This window comes from Notamacropus eugenii, chromosome 1, assembly GCF_028372415.1.
Source record: "Notamacropus eugenii isolate mMacEug1 chromosome 1, mMacEug1.pri_v2, whole genome shotgun sequence".
Taxonomy (NCBI): Eukaryota; Metazoa; Chordata; class Mammalia; order Diprotodontia; family Macropodidae; genus Notamacropus; species Notamacropus eugenii.
Genome location: NC_092872.1, coordinates 478,842,863 through 478,856,666, shown reverse-complemented (window position 1 = coordinate 478,856,666; position 13,804 = coordinate 478,842,863). Strand labels below are relative to the sequence as shown.

At 41.1% G+C, this 13,804-nt stretch overlaps 1 protein-coding gene across 2 annotated transcripts in view; it reads right to left on the bottom strand.

The window, feature by feature from the left end:
• STXBP1 (syntaxin binding protein 1) overlaps nucleotides 1–12,711 on the bottom strand; it is a 103,639-nt gene extending 90,928 nt beyond the window's left edge. For both annotated transcript variants that reach the window (XM_072632502.1, XM_072632503.1), the window contains exon 1: nucleotides 12,468–12,711. In XM_072632502.1, the coding sequence (XP_072488603.1) occupies nucleotides 12,468–12,504 (37 nt within the window). In that variant the 5' untranslated portion in view covers nucleotides 12,505–12,711. The remainder of the gene's footprint in view (nucleotides 1–12,467) is intronic.
• Nucleotides 12,712–13,804: the final 1,093 nt, after the last annotated feature.

Genomic DNA, 13,804 nt, shown 5'->3' with positions numbered 1-13,804 from the left:
CAAACATCAGGAATCTATGCTGAAAACAGCCATTTTATATCCCACAGTACCTTTTCCTGAGACCTACATGAGAATGAGGGACTATTTTTTGTATTCTCTCAACTATTCCTCAGTCTTCACCAGGCCTGCACTTTCCCATGAAGAAAAGTACTCCCATGGTTTGGGAAATGTTAAGTCACCATTTGCTTTCAATGGTTTCCTCTAACCTGGTCAACCTTAATGTAAATTATCAGTTACAATCAAAAAGACAATAAGGAAAGGAATACAAAGAACTGACCATTTGCAGTCCGAATCATAGTTTCATATCTTTGAATCATACCTGAATCATACCTTTGCTGTAGCACTGACAGAAATGGAAAGTGAATTAAAGGGAGTAACATGAAATGACCAGAATAGCAGATGGGAACCGTATGCTGAGGACTTTCAACATCAGGCTAAGGCATTTGCAGTATCCTAAAAAGAATAGAGAGTCACTGAAAATTTTTGAGTGGTAGGCTGACATTGTTGGATTTGTATTTTAGGAATATCAGTTTGTTAGCCACAAGTAAGATGTGGAGAAAGACTGGAAGTAGAGAGGACCTATTAGGAGGTTATTGCAGTAGTCCAAGTGAATGAAAGTCTGAACTAGAGAAAAGGTTCAGTGAATAGAAAGAAGGGGACTGAGGAAAGAGATATTAGAGAAAGAATGACTGATTAGAAATGCAGAGTGAAAAAAACTGAAGAATCACTCTAAGGTTAGAAACCTGACAACTGTAAGGATGGTGGTGCCCTTAAAAGAAATAGGGAAACGTAAAGGAAGGATGAATTTGGGGGAAAATATTAATTCCATTTTTGGACATAATGAGTTTGAGATGCCTACTAAGACATCTAGGTAGAAATATCCAGAAGGCAGTTGGCAATACTGAACTAGAATACAAGAGGGATATTAGGGGGCTGGATATAAAAATGTGGCAATCATTTTTACAGACACAATGCATAGGAAATGATCACACTGGCCACCTGCCTATTCAACAAATAAGACACTCCTCTCAGCTCTGAGCAATCTCTGACTGACTCCATGTCTGGAATGCTCTCTCCCCCCACCTCACCCCCCCCCCCCCCCGAACCTGGTTGGCTTCCTTAAGTCTCAACTAAGATTCCACCTTCTTTAGCCTCCCTTAATCCCACTGCCTTCCCTCTGTTAATTAGTTCTTATTTATCCTGTATATAGTTTGCTTCATATATATTTGTTTGCTTGTAGTCTCTCCCATTAGAACGTAAGCTCCTTAAGGGCCAAGACTGTCTTTTGTCTTTTTTTGCATCCCCAATGCTTAGCATAGTGTCTGGCACAAAGTAGGAGCTTAATAAATCTGACTGATGAGATCACCAAGGAAAACATAAATAAGAGGACCCAGAGTCTTGAAGGATGCCTACATTTACTGAGAAGAAGATGATGACATAACAAAGGAGTCTGAGGAAGAATGGTAAATCAAAGATAATCTTGAATCTTGAATCCCTGAATCTCTCCCTGTTTTTCTACTCACTTTTGTTCTAGCTTTACTTCCCTCTCTTCAGTCTTGACCTTAATTAAAGGATTTTCAACAACTGTTCTCCACCTTTGAGTATCTTGCCCTATGGTCCTTCTACTGTTCTATTAATTGCCAACCCTGGTTTGCCCCTCATCATCTGCCTTTACAAAGGTTCCCACAGTGGGCGATACTACCCCTAGGGCACTAGAATGACGGGCAGGGAGGCGGGGAGAAGTATTAGCCTCATGTGCAATTGGGGAACACTGAATAAAAATAAGGAGGTGGAAGCATAAGGAAAGAAGAAAATTTTTTTAAAAGTCTGTATATGTTTCATCTGTTGTATAATAAAATTAAAGTCGTAGTGATTACATTATTTTCCAAATAAGCACACAAAATGCAAGTTATAACCAATCAGTGGCCAACAAGTCTTCACAAAAAAGTGTTGGCAAGAAAAGTGTGTTGTGCATTGTCAGAAGTCCAGCATACATCAGCAGCGATATGTGCATATAATGACTTGTTTGCAATATGATACTATACCATTACATGATGCAATACTGCATCATCAAAATTTCAATGCAGGAAAAAAACACAAATTTAAAATAAATTATTAAATTTAAGATGTTCCATTAAAAAATACTTTGTTTTTTGAAATGATGCAAATTAAAAAAAAAACAAAACTTTGAAGGGTTAAAGAAAGCAGATTTCCAGAGGGGCACTGGGTAATTTTTTTTAAAGGGGGCAGTAAGCCAAATAAGTTTGGGACCCTCTGCACTAGTGCCATCAAGAAGTCACAAACTTAGGTTTGGTATCCTCCAAGTTCATGCTATGCGATCACAATTGCAGCCTCACCAGTTACATAGTAATTTTTCTATTTATCTCTGATTAACTCCATATCACATACCTCACAATATAGATACCATATTTTCTCCTTTCTTCAAGCCCCCCAAACTCCTTATTTTAGCAGATGACCTTGATTTCTACTTTACTGAGAAAAGTGAAAGTCATTTGGCACATGCTCCATTATCTTCCTCCTCCATACCTCAAAATATCTCTTTTCATTCATTCTCTTCTTTTTCCCACCAGCCTCAAAAGATAAGTTGTCCCTCTTTATGTGTATCCTTGACTCCATTCCTCCCCATCTCCTAAAGGACTTTTTTCCACTGAACTTTTCTTCTCTATCTTCAATTTCTTTCTCTTTTCTCTCTACAAACAGGTTCAGATGTCACCAATTAAAATAAAAATCTTCCAGGGATACTCTCTCAATCTATTACCTTTCTTCTTTCTTCCCCTACATCACTAAACTTCTAGAAATGTTTCCACTCATGGAATTTCTGTCTGAAAATGATCTTAGAAATCAGATAATTCAACCCCTCATTTCACAAATCAGAAAACTGAAGCCCAGAGAATTAAACTGATTCATCCAAGGTCAATCAGGCAGTAAGTAGCAGAGCTGGGATTCATCACTTTCACTTTCTCATCACCCAAGCTTTCAACCTTGCAATCTGGCTGCTGAAAAGAGCTGTGTCCAAGGCCACAAATGACCTATTAATTGTGAAATCCAACGGTCTTTTCAATTCAACAAGCATTTGCTAAGCACCTGCTATGAAATAAGGCACTGCTTTAGACACTGGAGATACAAAGACACAGTCCTGATTGTTACCAGCTTTCATTCCCCAAAGGGAAAACAACATGTACATGGATAAATACACATACACAATCAGAATAAGTACAAAGTCATTTGGAGGTGGGATGGGAAGGTGACTAACAACCAGGATCCCTGCAAGGGATGACACCTGATCTGTGTTTTGAAGGAAGCCAGGTATTCTATTAAGCAGAGATGAGAAAAGGAAACATTCTAGCACAGAGGACAGCTTTGCAGAGGCAAATGATAGTCATGTACAGGAAACAAGAAGCCCAATTTGGTTGAAATACAGAGTCCATGGGGGAAGTAATGTGAAATCAATCTGGAAAGACTGATTGGTGCTGAATTTTGAAGAGTTTAAAATGCCAGAGAAGGTTGTATTTTATCCTAAAGATAATAGGAAGCTACTGAAGTTTCTTGAGCTGGAGAGTTTTAGTCAAAAGTTATGTTTTAAAAATATCAATTTGACAGCTTTGTGGATGATGGATTGGTTGGTGAGGGCAAAGGTGGAATACAGGGGGACCAATTAGGAGACTATTTTGAAAGTCTAAGCAAGAATATGTATAACCTATATCAAATTTCTTACTGTCTCAGGGAAGGGAGAAGGGAAGGAAGGAGGGAGAGAATTTAGAACCCAAAATTTTAAAAATCTAATGTTAAAAATTGTTTTACACGTAATTGAGGAAATAAAATATTCATGGAAAAAAAGAAAGTCTAAGCAAGAGAACTACAACAGTAGCTATGTGAATAAAAAGAAGAAACAAATCTAGAGCTACTGTAGAGGCAGAATCAACAGCTATATAAACTAATTAGCTATGGAAAGGAGTTAATGATGGAGAGTGAAGAGCAGAGGATGACTCTGATGCTGTGAACCTGGAAAAATGGTAAAGCCCCTGAGAGAAATATGAAGGATGAGGGATGAAAGGAAAAAGAATGGTCTAGGAGTAATAGATAATTACTGCCATGATCTGGACAGGATGATAAATCTGGATGGAATGACTCTCAAAGGAGAAGTTGCTAAGTGATAGAAGATAAATCAATCAATGAATAGACATTTATTAATTGCCTACTATGTTCCAGGCATTTTGCTAAGTGGGGCTATACGAAAAGAGGCAAGACAACCCCTGCCATCAAGGAGTTTACAATCTAATGGAAGAGAAAACAAGCAAACAAATATAAACAAAGGAAGCTACATACAAGAGTATCAGAGGGAAGGCACTCGAATTAAGAGGGGTTAGGGAAGGCTTTTTGTAGAAAGTGGAGTTTTAGTTGGGACTTAAGGAAGCCAAGGAGATCAGAAGGTAGAGTTGAGCATTTCAGACATGGGAAACAGCCAGAGAGAATGCTCAGAACTGAGAGATGGAGTGTCTTATTTGTTAGAACAGACAGGAGGCCAGTGTCACTGGATTGAGGAATAGATGTGAGGGATGAAGTGTAAGAAGACTGGAAAAGTAGTAGGAGGCTAGATTATAAAGGGCTTTAACAGCCAAAGAGAGCATTTTGCATTTGAACCTGGAGGCAATATGGAGCCACTGGAGTTAACTAACTAGGAGGATGACATGATCAAACCTACACTTTAGGAAAATCCCTTTAGTGGCTGAATGGATATGGAGCAGCAAGAAATCTGAGGCAGGCAGATCCACCAGTAGGCTAAAAAATCTAGGCATGAGGTAATAAGGGTCTGCCCTAGAGTGGTGGCACAGCCAGAGAAGAGAAGGGGGCATATTTGAGAGATGTTGCAATACTGAAATCAACAGGTCCTAGCACCAGATTGGTCAGATATAGTGAGGAATCCAGGATGACTCCTAGATTGTAAGTCTCAGAGATTGGGAGGATGATATTGTGCATTTACAGTAATTAGGGAAGGAAGTAGGCAGGGAAGATTTAAGAAGAAAGATGAGTTGCATTTTAGACATAGTGAGAAACCAGAGTAGGCTTATTTGTCTTTCTGATCCAGTTATATTGGAAGCATAAGAGAAGGAACATCCAATACTTGGTGCTTTTCTTAGTTTCTGTCCTCCTTGACTGTTCTGTTCTGCTACACTTAACATTAACTGACCACAATATCAATACGTTAATTTTATTCAACAAACATAATTTATTAATAATTATCATTTACTACTACCAGGTTCTGGACAGGATGATAAATATGGATGGAATGATGTTCAAAGAAGTTGCTAAGTGATGGCAGAAGATAAATCAATCAATCAATAGACATTTATTAATTGTCTGCTATGTTCTAAACACTATGCTAAGTGCCGATTATACAAAAGGAGGCAAAAGACAGCCCTGCCATCAAGGTACTTACAATCTAATCGGGGAGTCAACAAGTAAACAAATAATTATAATTTATTATTATGTAAAAGCATTGTTCTAGGAGCTGAGGATACAATGATAAAAACAAGACAATCTCTGCCCTCAAGGAGCTTATATTCTCCTTTGTGACACAACAGTATCACAAAAGCCTTGAAGGAAAACACAGACTCTCAGAGGTAAAAATGAGAAGGGAATGCACAATAAGCATAGGGAGTGGCTTGTCTAAGTAATAGAAAGAGAGAAGATGAAGTACAGAGTTTGGAGAATGGCTAGTCATAGAGTTTAGCTGTAATGCAGTATTCATGAAGCGATATAATTTGAAATAAGGCTGAAGATACATAGAAGTATAATTGCGGAAGGCTTTAAATGGCTCCCTGATAGTCTCTCCTTTTTTTGAGTTATATGACATTTTTTCTTCATTCTATTCCTAACTGTCAAACTATTCCTTTTTAATTTCATTTTGCTGGTCCATCTTTCTTTCAACCCCTTAAGGGGTTCATTCAGGCACCTGAATGAACTGTTTGTTGGTGGAGCTGTGAACTGTTTCAGTCATTCTAAAGAACAATTTGGAACAATGCCCAAAATGTTACTAAACCATGCATACCTTTTGACCCAGGGATCTTGCTACTAGGTCTGTACCCCAAAGAGATAAAAGAGAAAGGAAAAGGATCCACATATACAAAAAACATTTATGACAGCTCTTTCTGTGGCAGCAAAGAAATTGGAAATTGAGGAAGTATCCATCAAGTAGAGAAAGGCTGAAAAAGTTATGGTATATGAAGGGATGGAATACTACTGTTTTGTAAGAAATAATGAAGCAGATGTTTTCAGAAAAATCTGAGAAGATGTATATGAATTGATGCAAAGTGAGGTAAGCAGAATCAGAAGAAAAATGTAATAACAATATTGCAAGGCTAATCAACTCTCAAAGATTTTGGAACTCTGATCAACACAATGGCCAACCACAATTCCAAAGGGTCAAACTATCCAGACAGAGAAATAAAAGACTCAGTGAGATCAAAGTATTTTTTCTTTTCCTTCTTTCTTTGTTTTTTTTACATAGATAATATGGAAATTGGTTTTATATTGGTTTTACATATTTGAAATGGGCTTTGTTTTTTCTGCCTCCACAATAGTAAGAAAGAGAGATGAAGAGGGAGAAAAAAAAAACAATCATACCTGGTACAGGTATGTGGGTCCATATGAAAAGGCATCAGACTTGTTTTGTTTGGCCCAGAAGGCAGAACCAAGAGCAATGGCTTTATGTTGCAAAGAGGTAAATCAGATTTGACTTCAGGAAAAACTTCATAACCATTACATCTGTCCATAGACTGAAAGTTCTCCCTCAAGGGAGAAGTGGGTTCCCCATCCTTGCAGTTGGTTATGTTGTAGTGAGGGATTCCTTTCATGTATGGGTGTATAGACAGCTGCTGAGTTCTCTTCCAACTCTCAAATTCTGTGACTTCAAATACTATGGCATATAGCATCCATTCAAATAGTTATATTTTAATGTCTCATTAACATAAAAATTATGAGGTTGAGTTATACATTATAACACCTTCATCAGCATGATGAAAAATGAAAGGACATTGGGACACAAAACAAGGAGATCCAAAAAGCAGAGTCAGGCACTCTGGTTTCTATTCCTAGCCCTACCACTGACTCACTGATGACACTGGGTAAGTCACAATCTCTTGTATTTCATTTTGTCTATTTTAACTGAGAATGATACTTGCACCTAGAAAATTTAATGTCCTCTAAATCCTGTCTGACCCTAAACAAGGGGAAAATTTTACTTAAAAAATCAAAACATAAGCTTTTAATCTCCTAATACAAAACTCCATCCTGACCTTTCCTGGTGTACTATTTAAAATATACAACAACATGCAAAGCCCTTTGGAAAAAAAAAAATGTTAGTTCATGAATTACACATAAAACATCCAAGTAATGCTAAGACTCAACTTCAAATCTCCCAGATGCTTCAAAACAAATTTTGTGGGTGATGTTAATAGCAGTCCCTTTCTTTTTTGCTTGTTGAATTCCTACTAATTCTTTAGACTACAATCTGGATTCTTCCTCCAGGAAGCCTTCCCCTAATTTCTCAGTCAGCAAACTTCACTCCCAGAACTGTGGTGGCACTTTATTTGTAATTCTTTAATGCACTTCTCATTTAATACTGCGTATTCTACTTATCAGTGTTTATGGCTTCCCGTCCTGCTAAAATGAAAGTTCCTTGTGAGTAGAAATTTTGTCCAATCTAAACTTTTCAATCCTCTCAGAGCCTTACCTCAGTTCTCTGTACCCAGTACATGCTTAATACACATTTCTTGATTTTTAAATTGTTAAATAAATTATATACAAATACATACGTGTGTATATACATATATCTGCTAACAAAACCACTGAAATTTTAATCAAAGGTAACCGCTTCTTCAAAGATTCTTTTTTTTTTGGTCCTATAGAACTTCCTTTAAAAATGCTCTGAGGCACTCATTGAAAGTAATATAAATGCAGGGTGAATTTTTTCATTCAATTTCCATTACATGTACTGAAATATTACTGACATATAAAGTTTTAAAAGACATTGCTTTGAAACTGGGCTGAGAGGGATTTATTTTAATCCCTCAGGAAGCATAACATCTATATGACTAAAGACAGCAGAACATAAGTATCTTCCAAAGTGACATGGAAACAATGAGCACTTCACGCTTTTATACTGAAAATTTTGAAAAGATGAGGGAATTATCAGGATAAAATTAGCTTTCTCTTCTTCACCTATATTCACAATGAGAAAGGTCAGTATATTTCAAAAATAAGCCAACAACAAAAACAACCTAGAATGTAAGGGCATGACAAAGCGATTTTAAACAATTAGAAACTGGGGTATAAAAAGAAGAGAAATGTACACAGACCAATAAAAATCCTAACAGAAAAGCATGCAAAGTCAAGTTTTGAAGAGTATTGATTAAAAGAAGCCTCAATTTTAGAAGAGAAATTCAGGAACATGGTATGGTTTACTCACCCAGGAAACAAACAGAGTAGTTTTAGGGGAGGACAGAAGAGTGCTGAGCCTGGAGTTAGAAATACCTGAGTTCAAAACCTGCCTTAGATACTTCCTAGCTGTGTGACCCTGGGCAAGTCTCTAAACCTCAGCAGGCCTCATCTTATTCAATTGTTAAATAGGGATAATCATAGCACCTACCTCCCAGAGTTACAGTGAGGATCAATAAGATAATATTTTTAAAGCACCCAGCCCTATACCTTGCACATCATAGGCATTTATTAAGTGCCTTTCGTCTCCTCCCTGCCCCCTTCCTTCCGAAGGAGGTACAAAAACACCTGACGGTAGAATTTTTAATGGCCAGGGTCTCAGGAATACAATTTGTAGTGCTGTGGTTCCCAACTTTTAAGTATAAGGACCTCTCATATTTTCTAATGTCTACAGATTTCAAGGACCCCCCCCCATAAGAGGATACTATCAGTATCCACTGAGAAAATACATAACAAAAAGTTACTATGAATTCGGTAACACTTTTAAATAAATTTTTATCTTCTTAATCACAACAGTACTTATGCACATTTTAAAATAATATACAAAAATGTAAGAGACATGTATCTACTGTACAAAAGGCCTATTTGCTTATTTATGGATTCACATATGGTTTTATGGACCCTTTACAGCAACTTTGAATGCTCTCAGGTGTTTATACCTCACAGACCGGGAACCACTATTATAGAGGATATGAAAATACAAAAAAAAAAAAAAAAGAGAGAAAGTATATTATATTGAGGGCCTATAAAGAATATTTTAGCATATGATCAAATGTACTGAGAATTAAGATACTGTGGAACTGAGGCACCAGTGAACACATTTAAAACAAGACATGATATAAAATAATTTTCTAAAAAAACAGAATATGAAATCAAGGAAAAGACTCATGAAAATAAGGGTAAAGAAAATATAGCAGGCAGAAAAACTTGAAAAAACATTAAAAAAATGGGGATAAGGGAAGGGAGAGGTGTGATAGAAGGGAGGGCAGATTGGAGGAAGGGGTAATCAGAATGCATGGTGTCTTGGGGTGGGGAGAGGGAAGAAATGGGGAGAAATTTGGAACTCAAAATTTTGTGGAAATAAATGTTGAAAACTAAAAATAAATAAATTAAAGTTTCAAAAAAAAAGAAAAAGAAAAAACAGGTAAGACTTAAGCTTAGTTGGTTGTCATTTCCATTTTCATTATTGATGCTTTTCAATGTAATAAAAACAGACCTGTTAAAAAACAGTAATTCAATGCAAATTGTATATCTTAGAATATTTTAGATCATAGTTACTTCCTGATGTAGCATGTAATTTTTTATTAAAAACACACTGTAAGAATAATAATTACTTAGATTTAGTTCTTTTTGAGAACAGAAAAGGCTAACAAGTTTCCCTCTCATCTCTACAGTTCTATAGACTTTAACCTTCTTTAAAACAATTCAGTATCTGAATTCCAAAACTGTATTCTCTCTGTCACAAATAAAAAATAAGTGTGATTCCTGTATAATGTGAAGGGGGTATAATTAGCAACTATGAAATAAAGTGTAATACACCTGAACTTCATCATAAAATATAAAACTACACCTACCATAACTTCAGGACTACTTTACCCCATCCCATCCCAGGTAACATGATCAGGCTCTAGGCTGGGATGATTTCAATTCTTGTTCCTCACCAGTCACTAAATGCTCTATAATACTGGTTTCCCTACAGGACTGTTCCTGTGAAATCAATTAATAAGTTAGGTGAAGTGTACCTATAAATGTACCCTGGGATCCTTACGTCCTTTTAACACACTGACATGAAAAATAGGTGAAATGGGAAAAGTGCCAGTCTTCAAAATAGATTAATGTAATTAAAATGCCTATGTATCTTTCTCAGAGAAAATTTGAACTTTTTCATTTACTCATGTACAGCCTCAAAGAAACTATATGACTCAGTCTAGGACTATAAGATTTGATACTGAAATTGACCTTAGAAATCATCTATATATCATTGTATAGATGTAGAAACTGGGACCCAAATAGGGGCATAATCTACATGTACAAGGTACTTCACCTCCATGGGCCTGTTTCCTCAATTATAAAATGAGAGAACTGGTCTAGATTATCCTCAGGTCACTCTTAGTTTAGATTTTGCAAAAATAAATCTAATAGAGTATGTCTATATGTACAATCTTGGGTTTAAAGGGGGACAAGAGGAGTAAAGGAGGGGAAAATGTTATCAATTGTAATAGGAATTTTTAATGGCTTGATTTGTCTTTAATTCACATTTTTCTCTTTAGAGAATCTAGAAATTTAAGTAAGGTCTAGAGTATCAAAATATTCTGTGGAATTACTGCATAAATGGAAGAGAAAACTAGAATAAAATAAAAATCTGTTTGGTACCCATTTAAAATGATGACATATGGAGAATTAGAAAGGAAACACTAGACTTCCACCATTTTTATCTCATTTCTTCTCTTCACAAAGATAAAGCTCAGATTCAATTTCTTTATACAGTAAATGTTTCAGGAACAATATAACCCTTATCTGATATCAAGGCTACCAAAATGTTCCCCCAAACGCATTTTCCCACACACTTAAAAATATTTATCACCATGATACTTTGCCTTGCAGAACTGTTTTCCAATGTCACATATCACCAAGAACATATAGCCCCAAATTACTAAAAAGTTATACCTCTTATCCAAATAAACAGTGAAATGTCTCTAATAAAGAAATTAATTTCTTCCACAGAGCCTGTGGTTTGCCCTATCTACAATGTATCCGACCTGCCAGAGAGACTGCAGACTGCAGATCCCCCAGTCAGCACTGCAAGAAAAAGCCACCAAAAAGAATCTCCCTGCTCCTCTCCTACTTGAGCTAATGAAGAGTGGGCACCCTGAAAAGGTGCTTGAGGAGAGGGACAATGGTTTGGGGGGACAGCTTTTTTCTGTTTCTCCGTCGTGCTAATCCCAGGTGGTTCCCTCTGCAACCCTGGGCAGAGATAACGGCAGGCTCAAATGCCCCAGACCAGTGGAAGGGGAAAGAGGGGGAGGACGCGACTGTGATTTCTCTGATCACGATTCTCCTACAATTTTTTTTTAAAGCAAACAGGGGGATGAGGATAGAAGGAAAAGCGGTTCATCTTAGCGGAGCTCAGATCAGAGGATTTTCTCCTATGGAGGTGGCAAACAGCGTTAGGAGGCTGGGAGAAAGATTGGGAGGGGGCGAAGGGGGGACGGTGTCAATCCGAGAAAAGCTCGGATAAAAGAGACCTCTATCTATCCCTAGGAATCGCTGACACAGACACGAATGGACCCGGTTGGGGTAGGGCGGATCCCAGGAGAGGTGGTGGAGAAGCAGAGACGAATGGGAGAGAGAGGAAAGATGCTGTTCCCAGGAAAGCTCGGTTCACAGGGATCTTAGGATTTAGAGTGGAAAGGTATCCCTTCCTCAGGACAGCGCAGACACCGACACGAGTGAGGCCGAGGGGTAGGGGCTGATCCCAGGGTTTTCTCCCGTGGAGACCAGCCACCTCTATTTACGGCCACCCGAGCCGCGGGCAGTTTTATAACGGGGACGCTCCCTGCTAAGCACCACCCATCGCTCTGGCCAGACCAGCAGCACTGCAGGGCTGGTAGGAGCCGCTGCTCAGCAGACATCTCGGATTTCGGAGTTCCGTGGCCCCTCCAGGGGTCGCCGCCCAGCCCCCGCCTCAAATTTTACCCCCTCGTTCCTTTTCGATGGTCCCATCTTCAGAAAAGGGGGGGAGGCGGGCCGGCGCAGCCGCAGTGCCCACCGCGCAGCATCCGAGGAGCGCGCCCCCCCGCCCCCGGCTCTGCGGACTGACCCCCTCCTTCGGCCCCCCCCGCCCCAACCCCGGTCTCGAGAAGAAGGGCAGGAAAAGTGAGCCCTCCCACCCTTCAGGCCCCCGGCCAGTCTCGGACATCGGTGGGGGTAGGGGCGGCAGGGACTCTTACTTTCTCCGACCACCGCTTTGAGTCCAATGGGAGCCATGGCGGAGAGCTGGGGGGCAGCGGGGAGCCGGCAGCCTGGGTCCCCTCTTCACACGGTTCTAGCAGCGGCTGGAGCTGCGGCGACGACGACTCCAGCTCCGGCGGCGCGCTCAGCTGACTGAGGCGCCAGTGCCGCCCGGCAGGATCGGCGCGCGCAGAGGAGGCGACGCCACGCGCGTCACCCGCGCGCCCTGCAGCCAATCAGCGCGCCGCTCTCGGTCCAGGAGCCGGGGGATGCGGCTCGGCCCACCGCGGGGGAGGCGGGGGCGCGGGACCGCGCGAGGCGGGGGCGGATCCCCGAGGGGCCCTGACCCCAAAGCGAGGCTCTCTGGCCCCTGGGCCTGAGCCTGGGTGGGCTGCTCCGGCTCCCCCCAGACCCCGGCCCCCGGCCGGCCCGGCCCCGCCCTCCCCGACTGCCGAGGGCTGCTGCGGCGGCGGAGGCGGCGGGGGTGAGGCTGCCCTGCTGAGATGCGCACCCGCGCCCGGAGCAGCGGCGGGACCGCCAGGACCGCAGCCAGCCCCCTTGTCCTGCACCGCAAGCCTCGCTGAACCGTCTGGAGGGAAGCGAGGCCCGGAAGGCGCGGCGCCCTCCTGTCTGACGTGGGGGCCCGCGGATGACCCCCAAGGACCCTGGCAGCTGGCAGCGCCCTGTGCCTGGGATCCCTCAGGGTTTGTCCGGAGGCACGAGCCGAGCTGTTGGCCCCGGCGACAGCTCTAACCCAGCCCGGTCATTTTATTATGGAATTCAGCAAACATTTATTAAACGTTTGCTGTGTGCTAGGGGCTAGCCCTAGTGCTCCCCACCGCCCCCCGGCTCTCCGCCATGGCTCCCGCTGGACTCAAAGCGGGGGGCACCTTTCTCGCTGCACCTTGCCTCCCCCTCTTTCACTGCTGTGTATTCTAGCCAGGCTGACCTACTTGAGGCTTCCCGGAATGGGCACTGAAATCTCTCCGCTCTTCTCCCCTCCATACATAGCTTCCGTCAAAGCTCATCACCCACCGCCCCCTTGGGTGTTAGCGGTAAGGAGTTTTAAAAATATTTGTTGGATTGGATTGAAAGGGAAAGACAAAAAGAAATCCGCTTGTGCCCTCTGGATGCTGACCTCCTTGGAGAGGGGGAGCATCTCACTTCCCTGCTCCCCAGATGCCCACCTGTATTTACTTTCCACATGAAACCCTTCTACCCACTTCCCAGAGGGCGTCAGCCCTGACCCTGACTTGGCCATAGTATAAACATTTTTGCAAGCTAGCCTTGTTTTGTTTCATCCTTTTGTTCCTCTCTGGCCATCTGGAGAGGTACT